The following is a 22,306-nucleotide window of genomic DNA, read 5'->3' as shown; positions in this document are numbered from 1 at the left end:
TGATTTATATGCCACCCTTCTCCGGAGACTCAGGGCGGCTTACAATGTGTTAAGCAATAGCTTTCATACTTTTGTATATTTATACAAAGTCAGCTTATTGCCCCCACAAACTGGGTCCTCATTTCACCTACCTTAGAAAGGATGGAAGGCTGAGTCAACCTTGAGCCTTGGAGAGAGCCTTGGCCAATAAAGAATTCTATTCTATTCTATTCTATTCTATTCTATTCTATTCTATTCTATTCTATTCTATTCTATTCTATTCTATTCTATTCTATTCTATTCTATTCTATTCTATTCTATTCTACTCTACTCTACTCTAATCTACTCTAATCTACTCTATTCTATTCTATATGTGCTCTAGAACTCTTAGATTTTTTCATGGAAAGCTTACTAAAGTTGGGTTGGTTGAAATGTTTGAGCTTTGGAATGAAGACCATCATGGAGAAGGTTGAACACTTGAGGTTCTGGAGCTGACGTTCTAATGGTGATGGGATCTTCAGGATGCTTTATCCTCCAGACGTTACTGCAGAGTAGATTCAACCCAGAGCAGGAGGTCTCAGGTCCAAAGTGAGTTTGGCTTGCTAGTTTTGAACAAGACCTTGGGAATGTTACTTTTCCCATTTTCCCATGTATTGGGTAGATTCAAGGATAGCTGCAGGGTGACAAGCTCTCCACCTTGAACTCAAAGTTATCTGTGAGTCTCTGTGCTGATTCAAGGAAAAGTTGCTATTTTTTGTTTTTTGAGGAGTTGCTACTGAGGACAACAATCCAGCTTTGATCTTCCTCTCCACCTGTGGGTGTTGCTCACTTCCATGATCAGATAAACAGAAACATTTGCCTTGAGGTCAACAAACTTGAAAGAGAGCGCAAAAGAAATAGTTTTATTTTATTTACGGTGACATGATTATTGTGCCTCACAATGGCGATATGACAGTTTGTGCTGAGTGAAGTCCTTTTTTTTCCCCTTTTAAATGCCGGAAAAGAAAATTGTTGGAAGCCAAATGAAGTTTTACGAGTCCCAACTTCCTGGGGACGCCATCCGAATCGTATAAAAGCCCTCTCTGCTCTCTGCAGTGCCATCAGCTTCTGGTTGACTCTCCTATCTTCACTACTTCACTCCGAAGCAGGTAAGACTCAGAGAGAATCCCTCCTGGTTGCGAGCAGATGAGATAGATCTTCAAGCCAGAATCTGAGATTCTGTGAGATTTGGACCTCATCAGAGGCTAGAATGCTTCTGCTTTCTGAACTAGCTTCCAGCGTTCTATTTGAAGGAGTAGGAAGGCTTCATTTTGAGTTTCAGAAGATAGAGGTCAGGGTTTGGAGAGAAAGGGAGAAAAAGAGAGTGTCAAAGGGAGGGAGAGAGAGGGGAGAAAGGTGGAGAGTGGGGAAGGAAGGGAGAGAGAGGGAGGGAAGGAGGAGGGGAGGGAGGGGGGTACAAAAGCAATCCAGTCTTTTTGAGATATCTGAGGTAGATCTTCAAGCCAGAATCTGAGATTCTGCAAGATTTGGACCTCATCAGAGGCTAGAATGAGTTGAGTTGTGATGACTTCAACCATGCATTTAATTTTTTTGGGCAGGGTTAAAGAAGCAGATTACCTCTGATTTCCTCTAGAACTTTTTTTCTTTTGACTTCTCACTGTAGTCAGAAGAAGTCATTTGGTCAAGGACCATCATGTTGGGTCCAAAGTGGGCTTCCAAAATGAGGAGAAGTTGGGGGAAGTCTTAAGTCTTTTCTTCGATTCTTTTTTTCTTCTTCTCCCTTTTAAATAAAAACAAGGGTTGGTTTTCCAGATCTCCCTTCCAAATTTCATGACCCACCCTAGTGAATCTTCTCTGGGCTATTTTTATGTTGGAGAAGCCTAACTTGAGAAGATCAGTTAGCTCAACTCAGTTCTAGTTAAACTTGTTGAAGTATTTGCTGGTTGTAGGAAGAGATGGGAGATGGAATGGGGAAACTGAATGGAATGCAATTCTAATGATGTCTCTCCATTTTTTTTTAATACTAGACTCACTTCACAACTCACCACAATGGCCTACTGTGGACCCGCTTGTGCTGTGCCTTCCTGTGCCTCTGCCCCAGTTGTTGGCTTTGGATCATGTGGTTCCAGAGGTCTTGGTTGGGGTCTGGGCTCCGGTCTGGGCTATGGCTACGGCTCTGGTTTGGGCTACGGCTACGGCTATGGCTTGGGCTACGGCTACCACCCTGGTGGATGGGCTGAATCTTCTAGAAGCCTGGGAACCCTGGCCGGAGTCATCCCTTCCTGCATCAACCAGATCCCAACATCTGAGGTGACCATCCAGCCTCCTTCTTCTGTGGTGACCATCCCTGGTGCCATCCTGTCCGCCAGCTGTGAACCCGTCGCTGTTGGAGGCAACACCCCATGTGCCGTTGGTGGTTCTGGGCTGAGAGGCAGCTGGGGCTATGGAGGTCTTGGCTTCAGGGGTTACGGAGGTCTTCTTGGGAAAAGGTACCCATGGAACCGTAGAGGAAGCATCTGTCTGAGCCGTCGTGGCAGCATCTGCCTGTAAATGGATGACATTGGCATCGAAGACCCCCCTTTGATACTACAACGGTTTTGGACTCACTCCTCTTGTTGGTTTCGCCCACCTTTGCTTTAAAATGCTCAGGTTCCCACCCACTTTGCATATATATATATATATATGTTATATATAAAACATACCTTCACCAGCTCTTGCGTGTCTCTTAATGTAGCTTCTCTCTGTTTTCCAATAAAATGAAATGTGAATCATTTGAACCCACATCTCTGTCTTCCTTTGATCTCCAGCCTCTGTAGCACGGGGTGCAGTGAATCAAAGCCATGTCTGCCTTCAGACAATCCAAAGAACCTAAGAAGAGCTCAGATGAACCAACTCAAAATCCTTCTTAGTCCAACAGTTGGTTTCTGCCCAAGGTCAACCTTTATGGTACTTGCAAATTGATGTCACAGAATATAGAATAGAAGATAGAATAATAGAGTTGGAAGGGACTTTGGAGGTCTTCTAGTCCAACCCTCTGCTCGAGCAGGAGACCCTATATCATTACAGATAAATGGATGTCCAGTCTCTTTTTGAAAGCCTCCAGTGATGGAGTACCCACAATTTCTGAAGGCAAGCTGTTCCATTGGTTGTCTATGGAGATTCTCAGAGAGCTGAAGAAGCTTCTGGGATGAGAAGCGAAATGTCTTCAAAGAAAAACCAGAAGGTCCAGTTGCCTCTTGAAAAAGCACTTTTGAGAGTTGGAAGATACGTTTGAAAGGGAGATAGGGGCCTGGGCAGAAATTTTGTAAACTAGGCAGTGGAAAAGGGTAGAGGTGAGAGAAATATCTAGACTCAACAGCCAAGAAGCAGATGCAGACAAAGATCCAAGAGAGGAATTTGGGAGGCAAGTCAAAAAAAAGCGTAGCAATTAAAGTATTGAAGCGGGCAAGAGATGATGGATAGATGATTTATCTTTTATGCTGTTGCTCGGATTTGCTTCTCCTCTCCTCTTTCCTTCTTTTCTTTTTTTAAGGTAGGTGACATGAATAGAAGTTAGGTAGGATAGAAAGAAAAAGTCTTTTAATAAAGGGTGACATGATTAAAAGTTAAAATAAGTGATAGAAATAAGAGAAGGGGGAATATTAGTGCATACACTTTTATATATTAAAATAAAAGTGCCGTATTTTTTGGAGTATAAGACGCAGCTTAGTTTTTGGGGTGGAAAATAGGAGGGGAAAAAAATTCTGCCTACCAGGTATTCATCTGGCTAGTCTGGTCAGCTTCAGCACATTCGTTTGCTGGTTTTTTATCCCTTTTTTGGGAATAAAAAAACAGCTTCTATGGCACAGCTGAGAGGAAGCAGCAATGAGAAAAGCAGGCAAAGCACAGGGGGAGATCGCTTCACTCGGCTAACGCCTAGTTAGGGCTGAAAAAAAAAAGCTTCTAAAGAACAGCTGAGAATTGGAGCAAAGCATGGAGATCACGTCACTCGGCTAGCACTTCCTTAAAGTACAGCGGAGAGTCAAGGGAGCAGGCAAAGCTGGGAAGATAGCTTCACTTCCTAGCGCCTCGTTAGCGCCTCGTTAGGGCTGAAAAAAAGCTTCAAAAAAGCTGCGTTCGGAGTATAAGACACACCCAAATTTTCAGCCTCTTTTGGGGGTGGGGGAAGGTGCATCTTATACTCTGAAAAATACAGTAAGAACAAGAGAAAACATAGAAGAATTGAACACTGTTAAGATTGCAACTTAACATAAATGTGTATCATTATCAAAAACGTGTAAGTTGATTGAATGCAATCACTAGGATTAATTCTACTAGTTTTATTTTGTATTAGAATGTAATGACACCCAGGTGCCACCCTGTCCACGCATTGATTTGATATGTTTGTAAAAATAAATAAATAAATAAATAAATAAATAAATAAATAAATAAACAAACAAACAAACAAACAAACAAACAAAACTTGGAAAAAAATGAAAAGGCACTTTGGATTCCATTGAAGGCTCTCACCTGTAGGAAATTTCTCCTTAGTTCTAGGTTCCTTCTCTCCATGGTTAGTTTCCATCCATTCTTTCTCCATCTGTTGTTAGTTTCCATCCATTGTTTCTCCATCCGTTGTTTGTTTCCATCCGTTGTTTCTGCAGGCGTGTCCCTTTCATGCTGCCATAGTTCCCCATGTCTGAAGCTAACATTGAATTGTCAAGACTAATAGCTCATGGTAGCCTTCTCCTTCATGGTGGTATCTACTTCCCTTTTAAAGCAATTTAATGGCCCATCACCAGAGTATACCATCTTCTCTGGTATAGGAGGAGGAGGAGGAGGAGGAGGAGGAGGAGGAGGAGGGTATCCTTGATGCTCTTTGAGCTTGGTTGCTTTCCTACAGACATTTCATTACCAAAGTAGGTAACATCATCAGTGCTTGTCTCATTATTGTCTTCCATCCATCCATCCATCCATCCATCCATTCATTCATTCAATTACTCATTCATTCATTTCCTCATTCAAAGGAACCACAACACCTGGCCTACACAGAAGGGCCGAAGGTCTCTTGTTTGAGAAGGGGGTTAGACTAGAAGACCTCCAAATGTCCCTTCCAACTCTCTTATTCTATTAACCTTCCTGGGAACTCCAGAACATCCCATGAACTCCAGAACCTTCTTCCGGACGCTGTTTATCCAGCTGTTCTAACAAAGCTTAGCTTCTTACACAAACGTCGCAGCTACATCATTCCTTGACTAAGCTAAGATATTGTGGAAATGTGGTTTCTCCACCAAGAGGGTTCTTCCACCAGTAGCTTGGAGTAAGGAGAATTATTTTCTATTTTTAGTCTAGACCTTGTGTGTTTTGAGTTACAATGTCCACAAGGAGGCACTGTGGGACCAGTTTCATCCGTTTTGGCAGACCAGTTTTTTTCCATGAAGGTCCCAAACCCTCTTTTGAGAATTCAACTCATTCATGTTTTGGAGGACTATATACAGTAGTGGCCAAAATTGTGGAAACTTTTTTGGGAAAAGTGTATTTTCTAAAACTAGCTAATAACACCACTTTTTTTTTTTTTGAGTAGTACCATAAAATTATATATCAATGGAAAGATAATTTAATCAAAGAATGTAATGCAATAACTTTTAGGAAGGATTTGCTATTAGAATAGCAGTGACGGTATAAAGAAGAAAAGGGAAACACGTAGAAAAAAACAAGATATGCAGAAATTGTCACCATGTCAGTCAATACTTAGCTGGATAACCTTTAGCATGAATTCAGCCGAAGAGGTTGTAGAAAAAAATGCTTTTAAAAGCCTCTGACGATCCCAGCTGAGCCATGAAATCATCAGAGGCTTTTAAAAGTAAAAAAAAAAAAAAACAGCCTCTGATGATCGCGCAGCTCATGGGGAGGCGGGGCGCAGGGATTTTTGCTACCGGTTCTCCGAACCACCCGTCACCATCGCTACCGGATCGCACGATCCGGTCCGAACCGGAAGCATTTCACCCCTGGCCTCAAGCCCCCGTGTCCTCTTTGTCACCTTCTTCTGAACTGTCTCCAGGCTAAACATCCTTCTGGAGATGTGGTGTCCAGAATGTTCTCCAAGTGGGGAGTCAAAACAGAGGAGGAGAAGCAGAGCTGTGTTAGCCTTGTTGGAAGAAATGTCCATCTGGGTTCAGTTCCAAGTGGGGAAAAAGACACTGGATTCATGGAAGTTGCTTGGAAAGATGGTTTTAATGATGGACAGGAGGATCACATGCCTTGATGATGTTGGGCGTAGAGGGGAAAAAAGGGGCAGAGATGCTGAGAGTGCCTGAGTTTTATACCCTCTCTGGGCTTTTGAATTTGAGCTTGTATTCTGATTGGTTGTCAGACTCCCATGGGGCCATGCAGAGGCAACTCTGTAGGCTGTCCTGAGTCCCAAGCTTGGTTGAGCCTTCCTAGGTGATGTAGTCTTCCCAGGTGCCATGTAGTGAGATGGGTAGAGGGCTAATCCTATCATGTCCTGAGGGCCATGTCTTAATCCCATCACCCTGGAGCTGAAGGTCTTTTGTGTTGTAGATAAGATGTCTTTTGTCTTTCTGGGGCTATTAACAAAGGTGGGGGCCGCTTTCCAAGAGCATGTTTCTCCTTTTCTCATCCAGGAAGGTATAACAGTCTGCCTTTTTAATATCTCCTAGAAATTAATATTTCATTTTTCTAGGAGAGAGGTAGGTGCTCACTTCCTACAGCCTTCTAGAAGCTTTGACCAAGACCTGGCCCAGTTGACATGATCAAACCCAATCAATGATCTGCTTCTCCCACCATGGCTTATACATCAGCAGGGGAACCTTGGCCGCCCTTCTCTTTCCACCCCTACCCCACCCAGGCTCCGTGGAGAAAACCTCCATGGCCCCCAAGAGAAGAGTTGGCCCATCTTCAAATGACAACCAAGGAGAAACATTAGTTTGCAAAGCAGAATGATTTTTTTATTCAAGTGCAAAGAAAGAACATGGGAAGGAGCCATCGAGGATTCCAAATAGTGCCGAGAAATGAATGTCTCCCTTTTAGACAAATAATGGTAGAGCTGCCAAGAGGAGACGAGGCCCCAGATGTTTGGAGAGCGTCGTTCGTTCAAAACTTCACGTGAAGTCCCTGACTGATCAATTTGGCAGAGGGCTAATTTTACAGGAAGGCACAGTTCTAATGCTTGTTGGAATATCAAAGGAGGATACAAGCGGTGGGGTGACTTTAGAGTAGACAGAAGAGAGCTGTGAGAGCTAAATGCAGGCCCGTGGAAGGGCCAGACACACCTTAGCCAACTTTCTGAAGTCCGTTTTGGTCATGGAGAGTCCGGGTTAACTTAACAAGGGAGGTTGCAGGGGAGAGAGCAGATGCTCCCTCGGCGACTGAAACGTCCCAGGCGGCCTCCGTAGTAGCCACCGTAAGATCCGTAACCTCCGGAGGCACATGGGGTGTGGCCTCCAACAGCGACGGGCTCACAGCTGGCGGAGAGGATGGGACCAGGGAGGGTGACTACAACTGAAGGGGGCTGGATGGTCACCTCAGATGCTGGGATCTGGTTGATGCAGGAGGGGACGACTCCGGCCAGGGTGCCCAGGCTTCTGGAAGTTTCAGCCAGGGCTCCAGCTCCAGCTCCATAGCCATATCCGAGACCTCTGTAGCCGTATCCCCAAGGTCCACATCCAGCTGACCCAAGTCCGACGACTGGGGCGGAAGCACAGGATGGGACAGCACAAGAAGGTCCACAGTAAGTCATCTCTGGTGATAGGACTGAAAGAAGAAGGAGACAGTGTTGACGTACACCCACCAAGGCTGACCCGAAAGGAGAAGAACATAGTTATGGTATCCCATCCAGGAGAGGTGGATGGCTTCCAAAATCAAGAAAATTAGGGATCTTCTGAATTATCCTTTTGGTTTAATCTCAATGATCTGTGAACATTTGAAGCTTTTTTTGGTATTACACCAGATCAGCAGGTTTTCTGGGCCCAATGTTCTAAGAAGTCAACACTCTCCAAGTCTACTTGGCATAGGAGTATCCAAGTCCTCCAAATTCTAATTGGTCTGCTAGACCAACCTTAGATGTTCTCCAATATTTATATATTATTATATTTTCATTCGCTGAGCTTTGCAGCACGCGTACACCATCAAAATCCCCCATGTTAGAACCTAATGCAAAAGTAATGGTAGCAACCAAAACATTTCCCATCTTGACTTCTGAATTACCCCAAAATTGGAGGCGTTGGGTTGGGCTTGAAAGCATTAAGAAGCATTGGAATTTGTAAATTTTAAGGAACAACTACGTTCATCAAGGGTTGAAATAAAGATACTATGATGGAAAAACTTTCCAGTCTAGCCTACAGAGATTTCATGGAGGTGCCCCACTATAGATTCCCTGACTTCATCCTGTTTAGCCTTTCCAGCAAATTCAGGCAGGCAGATGCTACTGCCCAAGTCTTGAGTTAATCCCAAACTGTCGATAAACCTTCTGTTTCCTACAAAAGTACGAGAGATCGGCTTACCTGTTCCTTTGAGGAGGAGAAGGCAAGAGAAGATGAGATGTGAAGCTGTTGGAGATTCTGTGTGAAGGCCAGGTCTTTTTATACTGTCTTCCTAGCGTCCCGAGGAGCGGGCAAGAATGCCTTCGCCTGGCTAACTGGTAATTAATCACCATTAAAATCTGCTGTTCCTGTCCTTTGAAAAAATTACTTTGAAACCCCGAGGGCTTTCCGCGGAAAAAGATTCCGCTGTTGTCAGCACAGAAGGACACAAATGGCCTGAAACCTGTTAGAATACTTCCTTCCTTTCTTTTTAAATTTTTTTACAGAAGCTTGCAACTTTCAAGATCGGAAGCGGGATGTAGGGAGAAAAGTTGAGATTTGCAAATGGGAGAAAGCTCGGCAGAGTCTTTCGAATGAATCTGAAAGCAAACAGTGGGATTGAGTCAGGGGGGTGGGCTTCAAAATTTGTTAGCAAGGGGTTCTTTGCCCAGTTGCTGGGTGGGTGTGGCCATGGCAGGTGTGGCCTAGTCAGTCTCCTGCACCATGGCAGGGGGGAGGGCATTGTTGCCCTCCCTGGGCTCTGGAGGCATTCCTCAAGCCTCCGAGAGGGCAAAAGTGGCTTCCCCAGGCTCCGGAGGCCCTTTGCCTTCCCGAACTTCCGGTAGGCCCCCTTTTTTGCCCTCCCTGAGCCTCCATGCATGCCCTGCACTTATCTGCATCCAAAATGGGCTGCATGGAGACTCCTGGGAGGAGCGGGGTGGGGTGGGCAGGGTCAGCCAGGAATGGGATTTGGGGATTCTCCCGAACCCCTGCGAACCCCCAGCAGCCCACCCCTGGATTGAGTCCTCTTATTTATTGTTCCTCGTGTATCACATCTTAGCCTCCTTGGTTTTGACCATGGTTTCTTGAACAAGCTGCAGCAGATTCTCAGCTGCCTACCTGATTTTGGGGCAGCCAGGGTGTCACGGTTGAAAGGACGTTGTAGAATTGTCAGGTGGATGAAGCTTTGGCGACCCACCACCAGCAATGACCATGCAGTAGCAGATAAGTCAATGTTCACACGTATTATGGAGGGCTGATCCTTTGTTTTCTGGAGAAGGATCTGGCCCACCGTAGAGGGATAGGCCATCTCCATGAATAACCGTGTTTCTTTCTGCAGCACTTGGCGTTGTATCCCAATATAAAGAGTCCCATTTGGAGGCTTAATTTGGATAATCTGGAACTCACCTTTTCTCTGAAGCCATATTCACACAACAGACTCCATCTAAAATTGGTTTTGCTTCTATGTGCTGAATAAACTTAGATTCTCTGATGGACCAATCAATGGACAGAGAGTGTGAGCTCTCTAGATCAGGGTCAAAGGAGCCATAGTTTGATGGAATGAGTTTTTAACAATAACGATGGGGGATACTGTGTTTCACAAATGATTGTGCAAGTACATTAATGTAGAATCCTGGTCTGATACTAGAAGGGAGGTGGAGCTCGGAACCTACCAGCTCCACTCACACAATCGGTTTTCGGAGCGCTCACAATAAAAGGTAAAGGTAAAGGTTCCCCTCGCACATACGTGCTAATCGTTCCTGATTCTAGGGGTCGGTGCTCATCTCCATTTCAAAGCCGAAGAGCCAGCACTGTCTGAAGACGTCTCCGTGGTCATGTGGCTGGCATGACTCAACGCCAAAGGTGCATGGAATGCTGTTACCTTCCCATCCAAGGTGGTCCCTATTTTTCTACTTGCATTTTTTACCTGCTTTCGAACTGCTAGGTTGGCAGAAGCTGGGACAAGTAACGGGAGCTCACCCCGTTACGCGGCACTAGGGATTTGAACAGCTGAACTGCCGACCTTTCGATTGACAGTCTCAGCATCTTAGCCACTGAGCCACCGCATCCCTTGGGCTCACAATATATACACCCTAAATGAATGTCATCATTGAGCTCTTCAACACGCCAACACAAAAGTCCTTCCCACACTTAATACTAGCCTAGTCATAAAATGGTGGGACAATCATGAGGAACATCTATTGTAATCCTCTGCAACATGAAGAAAAACCAAACAAACCAGGCTCGAGAGGTGGACATCCAGCCTCTTCCCAGAAGTCTCCAGAGGTGGAGAACCCACAAAGAAATGTGGCAGCATCCCAAGTCATGCCTCCATAGAAAACAAAATCTTTTACTGGTGGACAGAACTGACCATGAAAATTCTAGATGGCCAGAGTTATACTTTTTTTTTTTTACTTCTGATCCTCCATGGAAAAGAATTCTATCTTCCCTAGGACATTCTTTTATGCACCTGAGCACGGGTTTTTGTAGCACCTGACAGAAGTGTATTACTGGTTATTCATGTGGTGCAAGTGGCATCAAGAAATACGGCTCAAAAAGTGCAAAGGATTGCCATAGAAGTCCAAGATTGAAGTTCTTGAGAAGAAGGGTCTCCACACTGACATCCTCCTTGGTGGTGGGACCTTTCCAAAGCCATGCTTTAGCTTGAAGAAGACCTTGAGAAGAGGGTGAAGGTGCTTGTGGGTTGGTTTCCGGACATCTCGTTACCAGGCTGGGTTAACATCTTCAGAAGAGTTTTTAGGGGATGTCAGTGCTCTTCTGTTTATAAGGGCTTTGGGTGTGGGTGTCAAGTGAGGGTCTTGTGATGGGTCAGCTGTGAGTCATCAGTGAGCCTTGTGATGGGTCTTGTGATAAGGAGGTCAGGGTTATTGGGAAATGAACTGCTGGTGGGGAGGGGGTCTTGCGTGGCTTGGTTGAGGGTCAGTGGTGTCTCCGGCTGGCTGTGGGGTTGATCTGAATTCTGAGGGGTTCGTAGACTGGTTGTAGGTCTGTGTGTCTGTTGATGGAATTGTGTTGTGACCTAGGCTCTCCCAAACCACGATGCAAACTCCTTGTGCCAACAAAAACCCCTTTTATTAAGTTACTGTAATTCTGTGAATTTCTCACATTCGCATCCAACAAAGTCTTTCAAGGGAGCATTAACAGTCGCAGACTTTATTTGGCTTGGAGAGCTGCCAGGGTGATATCTACAAAACTTGGCAAGGATTCCCTGAGAGTCACGAACCAATTAAGCGAACTAATTGTCTCCCGCAAACTTCCCTCCCCTTTTGCTCCTCTTTTCGCTCCTCCCCTTTTGCTCCTCCCTTTTCGCTCCTCTTTTATTCCCTATAGGAGGGAATAATCCATTCATCATCCACCTGTGGCTTTACTCCTGAGTCGACCCTTGTTCTTTAGCTGTTCCCTTCTCCTGGCAGCTCTGGGAACAGGCTCCAGCTGTTTGTCTGCCTCACTGATGTCTGACTCCGAAGGCAGCTGATAACTGTCAGACGGCCCTGGCCCCCTCTCTGCCTCCGACGCAGAGCCCTCCCCAGACTCCAGGACTGGCCCAGGTTCCTCCCCAACCTCCTCACTGTCCGAATCTGCTGCCAGCTTCTCTGGCCACTGGTGGGCCACAACAAATTCCTTGTGGAGTGCTGGACTTCAATGAACTCATCAGCGTGGTGGGTGGTAGGGTGGCCGATGATTTTTGTGTTGCTCACAAGATCCTCATTTGACACAACTACAAACCCTTATAAACAGAAGAACACTGACCTCCCCTAAACTCCACTGAAGAGGTTACCCAGCCTAGTAACGAAATGTTAGGAAACTAACCCACAATAGCACTTAGACCAGGAGTCTGCAACCTTAAACACTCAAAGAGCCATTTGGACCCATTTCCACAGAAAAGAAAACACCGGGAGCCACAAAACTCTTCCCATGCCTGACTATTTCCTGAGCGGCCACAAAACTAGCATATATAGTTGAATTAAACATTCTGTTTTCTTCTGAAACTTTTCTTTTCTTGGATTTATCCATGGTTGGCCTACTGGGGGTCAAAAAGCTCAATAAATCACATGCCGGCAGGTGTCACCCATTGGCAGTTGTGACACATATTTCGAGTGACAGGGAGCCTCAGCAGAGGGGTGAAAGAGCCACATGCGGCTTCAGAGCCGCAGGTTGCTGACCCTGACTTAGACTTATATGTCGCTTCGTGGTGCTTTTACAGCCCTCCAAGAATGAACCTTCATCCTACACCTTAGTTCCAGATATTCGCCAATATTGTAAACCTCAGAGCCAGCTTTCTCGGCTCCTTTCAGGAAAAACTAGCCTTAATTTTTTTTTTCCTCTTGGAAAAATGAATTCCACAGATGATTAAACTGATAGTATGACTTCCCACAGTTAGAACTCACAGTCAGCATCACTTGAGTAAATTGGCAAATACTTTGCGGTGGGAACCATCTGCCTCCTTTGAACTCCTGCATTTCCTTTTGGGTGTTGCTAGCTTTTTTTTTTTTTTTACTATTTATTTCCTGGTGGAACAGCCTTAAACAGTTTTCCAGAAGTGTTGATGCAACCAAATTAAATCTTAAATGTTTTGACCCCTGTAGCAATCTGACCTCTGTTTCAGGTAGCATCTCGGTGTTAATTAAAGGCGCTGGATTTGTTGTATAATTCTCTACTCGTAAAGGAAATGGGCATGAACATATTTTTAAAAGCTTGGCAACGGTCCATGTCATTTACTGTAACAGGTTGATCTGTATGGTGATTGGGAAGATAAGAAAGAAAGAAAAAATTAGGAATGTAAATTTCTGTGAAGTTTTCCTATGATGCTTAGCTGAGCCACATTCCGATGTAAACTGGAGATATTTTTTTTCCCTCCAGGTAGAGTGAATTCAGTCGTGCCGCAATGCAATTGTGAATCCGTATCGGGATGGAAGGGGGGTCAGAGGTGACCATGTCGAAAATAGAATAGAATAGAATAGAATAGAATAGAATAGAATAGAATAGAATAGAATAGAATAGAATAGAATTCTTTATTGGCCAAGTGTGATTGGACACATAAGAAATTTGTCTTTGAGGGATCTTACCGGAAACATATAATAGAGAATTGCAATATTTAATTGTGAATCTTTTATTTATTTATTTTATTTATTTATTTAAATTTTTATACCGCCCTTCTCCCAAAGGACTCAGGGCTGTGTACAGCCATACTAAAACAACATATACCCATAAAATTTAAAAACAGTTTAAAATATATTAAAAATTTGGCCCTTATATTAAAAGCTACAAACACCCAATTAAAATTCATTTTCTAAGCCAGCCCAGCCTCGCTTAGAAATAAATTTAATTGTGAATCTTTTAACAGCGGCTAGAATTGTATTTACAAAAAAACTGGAAAGGAAAGAAGATACCTACTGATGAAGAAATTATTAAGAAAATGATGGAGTGTGCTGAAATGAGTAAATTGACATTTGAAATAAGAGGACAGGAAGATAAACAATATAATTTGCTACGGGATTTGTTTTATCAATGGATAGATAATAAAACATGGAGATGAAATATGTAATATGAAGTGGAAGTTAAGATAAAATATGTGGATTTTTTTTTCTGTGGAAAATAAGCTTTGGTCATATATTGATATTTTAAAGATGGGATTGAGCACAAAAGGATGTTAACCGATTGATATACTGTCTGTAATTTTTGGAATGATGATGGTTTTATATTTTGTTTTTGTTTTAAAATAAAAAATTGTTTTCAAAAAAAAAATTGTCTTTGGTGCATACGCTCTCAGTGTACCTAAAAGAAAAGATGCGTTCGTCAAGAATCATAAGGTACAACACTTAATGATAGTCATAGGGTACAAATAAGCAATCGAAAATGGATAGGAACAAAATCGAGTAAGGATGAGGCGAGGGAAATTGGTTACCAGGTGGGAGAAAGAAATGAAGGACAAGCTCACTGAGGTCCGGAAAGGGTGAAATTGACCTGTTGTGCAATCTCTCCCACTCAACATGGAGATCCTCAGTCATTCAGGTCATGGTTGTCCCAAAGATGCTTTTTCAAGAAGCAACTGAACTTCCTTTCTTTTTCCTTGAAGACACTTCATTTCTCATCTAAGAAATTTCTCCGGTTCTTCAGTTCAGAACTGAAGAAACTGTCAGCATCTCAGCGCTGGCATAGAGAGGAGAGAGATAAGCTCTGAACTTTTGCCTGCTAAATCCCTTTGAAGCCGGGCTGTGGTGGAAATGAGGAGGGGGGGAGACATTCCTGGGAAATGACGAGACAAGAAGTCTGGAGAATGACTTGGAAGATAGCCAATGAGAAGCAGAGAATTGGGGATCGGAAAGGGAGGGATTGGGGGGCAAAGGTCAGTACTGACCGCGCAGAGTCATGATCTGGTTGCCGTACTCGAATAAAGAGAAAATTTCCTTAAAGATTGGCAGTTTAGAAAGTCATTTATTTTGAGATAGCATCGAAGCTTGACAGAAACTTCTTGGATGAGAAGTAAAATGTCTTCAAGGAAAAGCAAAGGAATTCCAGTTGCCTCTTGAAAAAGGATTTTTGGGACACTCAACAAGGAGGTAGGAGCCCACTCAGGTCCAGAGATGGTGAAATTGACTAGCCATGAATCTCTCCCACTCAACAAACTAAGAAGGAACCCACTCAGCAACTCATCTTCAAAGGCATCCTTGCTGTTTGTAGTCATTTGTACCTCCCACTCACTTAATCATTTTTCAATACTATCTTAGACATTATCTCCTGTTTTTCTCCGCTCAGGTATGCCATCTCCACCCTTCACCAGTAGTTACGGAGGGTGGAACCTCTTGTTCCCGGTGTGTAAACACACACCGTTTTCCCATGGACACACACAATTTTGTTTGGGCTGAGTCAGTGAATTGCAAGGCATAACTTGGCTTCAAAAGAGGAAGCTACTGGCCATTGAAGAGCAATTAAATCTGCATTGTAGGTTATGACTTCCCATTATTATTCGTAATAATAAGAATTCGCCTCTCGCCTTTAAATCCCCGTTCGGTAGCAATTATTATTGAGCTTGGAGTGGGGTCGGGGGTGGCTACATTGAAAGTTTTTGTGGCATTTCATTACACCTCTTTCTTTTAGATCAAGCTGAGGCTATACCCAACATCGAACCTTTTCTAATTTACAGATAATAGAATTAAAAACAGAGGGGCATGGTGGCTCAGTGGCTAAGACGCTGAGCTTGTCGATTGAAAGGTCGGCAGTTCAGCGGTTCGAATCCCTACTGCCATGTAAAGGGGTGAGCTCCCATGACTTGTCCCAGCTTCTGCCAACCTAGCAGTTCGAAAGCAGGTAAAAAATGCAAGTAGAAAAACAGGGACCACCTTTGGTGGGAAGGGAACAGCGTTTTCCGTGCGCCTTTGGCGTTGAGTCATGCTGGCCACATGACCACGGAGACGTCTTCGGACAGCGCTGGCTCTTCGGCTTTGAAACGGGGATGAGCACTGCCCTCTAGAGTTGGGAACGACTAGCACATATGTCCATGGGGAACCTTTACCTTTACCTTGAGCTCACATCCCAACGAAGGTCTTCAATCATTTCTGGGTTCATTAAATGACACAAACTTTAAAAAAAAAAAAACCTAGTGAATTTTCCCTCTAATATAATTCCAAAATGTCCCTGACATGAAACAAATAAAAAAAAATATGGGACATTATGGATAAAGAGAGTAGATTTTTTTATTTTTTTTTACTCTTGCAAGGAATGACCACATTAAAACAGGATGTTTTACACTACGTATCTTGTGAAACGGAGAGAGTCCATTTTGCAGAGGAAGAGACAGCTTCAGGGGCTCCTGGAGTCAGATTTGGGGTACAAAGATCTAGTTGTCCATATGTGGCCCTTGGAAACTCTATCCTAACTAAATCATCCTCTCCTTCTCCTTCTCCTTCTCCTTCTCTTTCCTTCTCCTTCTCTTTCCTTCTCCTTCTCCTTCTCCTTTTCCTTCTCCTTCCTTCTCCTTCTCTTTCCTTCTCCTTCTCCTTCTCCTTCCTTCTCCTTCTCTTTCTCCTTCTCCTCCCACTCCTCCTCCTCTTCCTCTACATAACCCACTCCCTTCCAGCCCTAATGATGTTATCCAGTTGGGTCTGCAAGAAAACAGCCAAACTCAGAGACCAAGGATCCCACAGTTTCCTCCTCCTCCTCCTCCTCCTCCTCCTCCTCCTCCTCCTCCTCCTCCTCCTCCTCCTCCTCCTCCTCCTCCTCCTCCCCACCCAAACCCCACTCCTTTCTAGCACTGATGATGTTACTTAGATGAGTAATGAAATGTCTACAAGAAAACCATCAAACTCCGAGACCACCAAGGATCTCACAGTTTCCTCCTCCTCCTCCTCCTCCTCCTCCTCCTCTTCCTCTTCCTCTTCCTCCTCCTCACAAGAGAGAAACAAAATACCCACCACCACCCTAACTCAATAAATTTTTAATTCTCCTAAATGCCCTCCATCTTTGGAGGAGATGTAGAAAGCTCCTTCTCATTCTTCCAGTAGGAGAACCAGGTGCCAAAAAAGCAGGATATATTTTTTTTTGCAATGTTTGACCCAGGGGCCCAATTTCCTTCCTCTGCTCTAATACTCTTTGGAATTTCTTCAGTTCCACCAAGTAGTCGCTGACTTGGAAGGAAGTTCCTGTCCATAAGAAGATCCTATCTCAAAGTTTTCTAGGGGAGATAAGCATCTGACTGCTGGAATGTCATTCTGTCAACTATTTATTTTCTTGGTTCTTTTTCCTGCTGACGTGTGGCTCCAAGGAAATTCAACCAGCCCAATTGGAGATGGGAACTAGAACCGGCGAGATGGATAATTGCAGATTGCATTCCCGTGGCGAAGCTTTTGATCTCTTCGGTTGTTTAAATGAGCTGGAGAGAAGACAGCTATGTGGAATGGCAAACATCTTGTCCACGCAGATTAAACAACTTGTGAAAATCCACAGGTCAGCTTTTTGCGTTGATACACCTGTGTCATCCACGTGCAACATAATGGCGGCCCTTGAATTTGGGAAAACTGAATGGAACTCGATTATCTTTTTTCAACACGGTATTTACCCCACCAAAAATGTCTTGAGCGTTGAGCCAGAGAGATTGTCTCTATTTCGTTTTTCTTTCGACAATTATTTTTTAATCTTACTGACACTAAAGTTAAAGGTTCCCCTCGCACATATGTGCTAGTCGTTCCCAACTCTAGGGGGTGGTGCTCATTTCTAAGCTGAAGAGCCAGCGTTGTCCGAAGACGTCTCCGTAGTCATGTGGCCGGCACGACTCAACGCCAAAGGCGCACGGAAAACGCTGTTCCCTTCCCACCAAAGGTGGTCTCTATTTTTCTACTTGCATTTTTTACCTGCTTTCGAACTGCTAGGTTGGCAGAAGCTGGGACAAGTCACGGGAGCTCACCCCGTTACGCAGCACTTGGGATTCGAACCGCTGAACTGCTGACCTTTCGATCGACAAGTTCAACCACTGAGCCACTGAGCCATGATGTCCCCTTACTGACACTAAAGATCAATCAATACTCTTTGGGTTCCTCAGCGACATTCTGGAAATCCATGACAATTCCTGTGTCTTTTCTGGGAATCAATGCGTATTTAAAGGAAATTCAAACTATCACATGTAGCTTGAAGGATATTTAGTAAAAAAACACCGGTAGATGAAAAAACTACTGTCGTTGTTTTTTTTTTACCAACTTGTTGAATCTCACAATTTTTTCAGGGGGTTCCCTGGCATTTCTAGGACAATTGGGGTTGTGCGAATCCACTCTGGTTTGTTTAGTTGCGGAAATGATATGGTTGTGAGTTGTGTCACAACACCTCCCCAAACGGAGAGGAGGTGGGGGTATTTTGTTTTTACTTTTTAAATTTTTTTCCTGTTTTTCGATTTGTGGTTCTGGGGTTTTTTTTTTCATCCTTCAATCGATGCCAGTAAAACTCCTTGCCCCGAAAGCATCTCGCGTCAATCTTACATTCAGCAGAAAGCTACGGAGATGTTTTGAAATGATTGATTAATCTCTGTTGACAGCAGAAACAAGGGAATAAGCCTGAACAAAGGATATGGCGCCCCTCTTTTTTTTTTAAAAAAAATGTAAATTTTAGAAGTGGAAGAGAAATGAGAATAACGTGATTTCTCTGAGAGGAGCAGGATCTAGTTAGAGCTGCTATTCCTGTTAGAACAAAGAAGCGTTGAGTTCTTGGGATTCAAGGTTAGATCTGAAGATTCCAAGACCATCTCCTTGAAAGAAAAATCTGGAGATTTGCTCCCTTCCGTGTTAATTTTTATAATCTTGATATTTTGTTGATTTTTCTCCTTCCTTTTCTTCTCCTCCTTCTCCTTGACTTCCTTCTCTTCCTTCTCTTTTTTCGGCTCCTCAACTTCTTTCTCCTTCTCCTTCTTCTCCTTCTCCTCCTTTTCCTTGACTTCCTTCTCTTCATTTTCCTTGTCCTCCTTCTCTTTCTTCTGCTCCTCAACTTCTTTCTCCTTCTCCTTCTCTTCATTTTCCTTCTCCTCCTCCTCGACTTCCTTCTCCTCATTTTCCTTCTCCTTCTCCTCCTTCTCTTTCTTCTGCTCCTCAACTTCTTTCTCCTTCTTCCCCTTCTCCTCCTTTTTGTCAAGCTGCCAAGTAGTACGCCCCATGAAATACAGTCAAAGGCATCCATTTTTCCATTAAAGTCCGTACATATCAATTCGTCAAGGAATTTAATGGTACCTCAGTCTCTAACTGTTGAAAGGAGGGTTATAGAGATAAGAAGGAATGCCACCTAGACACAACATTCCCCCTTATCACTATAACCCCACTTTCAACAGTTAGAGATTGGCGAGACTGAAGTACCATTAAATCCCTTTACTTGCAAACGTAAAAAGCTAAGAAAAAAGAATAGACAAGGACTACAATAATATGGTTACACATCAGTGGTGAGTTGCTACCGGTTCGCCCATCCACCTGGACGCATCTAATACGCTCTGGGCACACACAGAAGTGGCACACACATGAGTGAAGTGAGCACAAGCGCGTAAGCGAACTGGTAGCAAAGTTAAGTGAAACCCACCACTGCTACACATATGTCATCTTTAGGGTCAACATCCTTCTCTTCTCCTTCCAGTACCAAATCCACCCCAGATCCTGATTTAATATTCCATATCCTTACCTATTCCTTACTACAATGGGTTAAGAAGGTCAGTGTGAGAAAAAGAATTCCTGATCTTTTCCTATTCTTTGGGAAGGAAGAGAGCGAATCCCCGTGGTTCCTGCTGTGGTGAGACACACCCCAGTAAGATGAGATTTTTACAAAACATCCGTAAACCCCAAACAACCAAAAAATAGAGGAACACCCACACGGCATTCTAAGGAACTAAAATTGTAATTATTATCTTGACATGTTATGAGTCAGACTGCGTTGGTGGTTCATTAAGGGTTCCCTGTGGGAAGTCTTCTTCACCAGAACGGTATAAAAGCCCTCTCTACTCTGGGAGATCTTCACAGCTTCTCTGACCAGCTTGCTCCCTTTCTACTTCTCCTCCTCTGAGCAGGTAAGTCAATTTCTTCACTGGAGCAGGTTAACTTAGAGAGTTAGAACTGCAGAGTACTTATGGGATAAGAGTGGGGCTGGATTAGCCCTCCAAGCTCTTGCTAGGAGAAGCAGTCACTGTGAAGAAAGATCTGGAGAAGAATAACTTTTGGGGGTTCAGCTGAAGGGAGAGGAATTTGAGCCCAGGATATCTCTTCTGCTCAGCTTTAGTTAAGATCTTAGAAGCCTCCTCTGGAGGGAATGAGATGGTGGCTCAGTGGCTAAGATGCTGAGCTTGCCGATCGAAAGGTTGGCAGTTCAGCGGTTCGAATCCTGAGTGCTCCGTAACGGGGTGAGCTCCCGTGACTTGTCCCAGCTTCTGCCAACCTAGCAATTCGAAAGCACGTAAAAAATGCAAGAAGAAAAATAGGGCGCACCTTTGGTGGGAAGGGAACAGCACTTCGTGCACCTTTGGTGTTAAGTCATGCCGGCCACATGACCACGGAGACGTCTTCGGACAGCGCTGGCTCTTCGGCTTTGAAACGGAGATGAGCAGCGCCCCCTAGAGTCAGGAACGGCTAGCACTTATGTGCAAGGTGAACCTTTACCTTTAACAAAGACACTAGAGGACAGACAATGTCTATCAATGATAAACAAGGATAGGATACATAGAAGGACACTTCATATCTTCACAGTCTCTACTTCAGAAGCTCTCAGAGCTTCTCCAAAAAACGTTCAAGCGGTCTTCAGAAAAATGCAGATCATTTGAACTAGATCCTCTGGAAGTTCTTTCCTGTAATGGATCTTCACAGAACTTGGAACTCAAGAGCAGTTCCAGATGGACATCTCCTTCCATTTTAGTTTAGGTTGGGTTGGTTTTTTTTGAATCACAAAGGCTGGGTTTCCTTGGTGGAGTCAGTTGAAGATCTAATGTTTGCAGTCCTACAAGATGCTAAGTTTCGGTATTATTTATTTATTTATTTATTATTTAAATTTTTATACCGCCCTTCTCCCGAAGGACTCAGGCCGGTGCACAGCCAACACTAAAACACATATATACAAAAAATTTTTAAAAGCAATTTAAAAATATATTAAATAATTTGGCCCCAGTCTTATTAAAATAAAAAAAAAAGGGCGTGGTTAAGTTGGAGGAGGAAGAGGGGGAAATGACTTTATGACTCATTACTCTGTGCACCTAAAGGATGGGATATCATCTCATTAATCACGCTTGTGCAAAACCAGACAGAAGATTGACACGATACAAATGAACAGATGTTTGTGTGTGTGCACACGATCCCATCCTCTGGAACCGTCTCTGAGTCTTTGTTGTTCTTTGACATTCTTTGCCTCCTCTCATGGACAACTTGGTTGTGTAATGTTTCATTTCAGACCTACCTTAATTGTCCTATCAAAAATGGCTTGCTGTCCACCATCTTGTGCTATCCCATCTTGTGCCTCCGCCCCCGTCGTCGGACTGGGGTCAGCTGGCTGTGGACCATGGGGATACGGCTACAGAGGTCTCGGTCTCGGCTACGGTTACGGTTACGGCGGCGCTAGGTTCGGTGAATCCGCCAGGAACTTGGGCACCTTGGCCGGAGTCGCCCCCTCCTGCATCAGCCAGATCCCAGCATCTGAGGTGACCATCCAGCCACCTGCAGTTGTGGTCACCCTCCCTGGTCCCATCCTCTCCGCCAGCTGTGAGCCCGTCGCCGTCGGAGGCCACACCCCATGTGCCACCGGAGGTTTTGGAAATTATGGTGGCTACTACGGAGGCCGCCTGGGGCGTTATGGGCGCCGTGGCAGCATCTGCTCTTATGGGCGCAGAGGTAGCATCTGCACCCTCCCTTGTTAAGTGAACCTGGACTATCCCTGATGAAAACGGATTTCAGAAGTTTGGCTAAGCCGTATCTGAGCCCTGCTCTGTGTGCATACAGCTATCACAGCTCCGTCTACTCTAAGTTATCCCATTGCTTGTATTCTTTTCCTGGCATTCCAGCAAGCACTTATGGCAGATAAGTGATCGGTTCAAGGGCTTCATGTGAAGAATGAAAGCTCTGCAAACATCTAAGGGCCTCGTCTCCACCCTGGCCTCTGTGATTATTTGTTAAACGGGAGATGTTCATTTCTTTGCACTGTTTGAAACCCCTGGTGGCTTCTTCCAATGTTCTTTCTCTGCACTTTAATAAAAATCATTCTGCACTGCAAATTAGTGGATCTCTTTGGTTGTCATTTGAAGGTGGGTGAAGTCTTCTCTTGGTGGCCGTGGAGGTTTCCTCCATGGAGCCTGGGTGGGGTAGGGGTGGAAAGAGGAGGGTAGCTAAGGTTGCCCTGCTGATGAATAAGCCATGATGGGTGAAGCAGATCATTGGTTGAGTTTGCCTTTGCATTGATCCATGTCAACTGGGCCAGATCTGGGTCAAAGCTACTAGAAGGACTATCACAATTCGGCTTCTCCTGCCCCTCTATTCTGCCTTGCTGACACCTGGAGAACTTTGTACAGT

General features: G+C 44.3%; 2 protein-coding genes across 2 annotated transcripts; one reads left to right on the top strand and one right to left on the bottom strand.

Moving 5' to 3' along the window:
- The first annotated feature begins 796 nt into the window (after nt 1–796).
- On the top strand, nt 797–22,011 carry LOC117676269 (uncharacterized). Its single transcript, XM_034435648.3, has 3 exons — nt 797–1,127; nt 2,007–2,525; nt 21,195–22,011. The coding sequence occupies exons 2-3, from the start codon at nt 2,029–2,031 to the stop codon at nt 21,655–21,657; spliced, it is 960 nt and encodes a 319-aa protein (XP_034291539.2). The 5' UTR covers nt 797–1,127; nt 2,007–2,028; the 3' UTR covers nt 21,658–22,011.
- LOC148111494 (uncharacterized) lies at nt 6,901–11,046 on the bottom strand. Its single transcript, XM_087881141.1, has 2 exons — nt 8,481–11,046; nt 6,901–7,731 (listed from the first exon to the last, which is right to left on the bottom strand). Exon 2 carries the CDS (start codon nt 7,715–7,717, stop codon nt 7,301–7,303), a length of 417 nt encoding a protein of 138 aa, XP_087737267.1. The 5' UTR covers nt 7,718–7,731; nt 8,481–11,046; the 3' UTR covers nt 6,901–7,300.
- Nucleotides 22,012–22,306: the final 295 nt, after the last annotated feature.

The sequence above is a fragment of the Pantherophis guttatus genome, chromosome 18, assembly GCF_059756535.1.
Source record: "Pantherophis guttatus breed Tessera chromosome 18, ASM5975653v1, whole genome shotgun sequence".
Taxonomy (NCBI): Eukaryota; Metazoa; Chordata; class Lepidosauria; order Squamata; family Colubridae; genus Pantherophis; species Pantherophis guttatus.
The sequence above is the reverse complement of the archived record's forward strand: the minus strand, read 5'-3'. Positions and strand labels throughout refer to the sequence as shown.

Excerpts from the sequence above, each read along its gene's own strand:
- LOC117676269 (XM_034435648.3), top strand. The coding sequence starts at position 2,029 with ATGGCCTACTGTGGACCCGCTTGTGCTGTGCCTTCCTGTGCCTCTGCC. Across the intron at positions 2,526-21,194 it reads CGTCGTGGCAGCATCTGCCT|ACCTACCTTAATTGTCCTAT; the intron begins GTAAATGGATGA and ends GTTTCATTTCAG.
- LOC148111494 (XM_087881141.1), bottom strand. The coding sequence starts at position 7,717 with ATGACTTACTGTGGACCTTCTTGTGCTGTCCCATCCTGTGCTTCCGCC.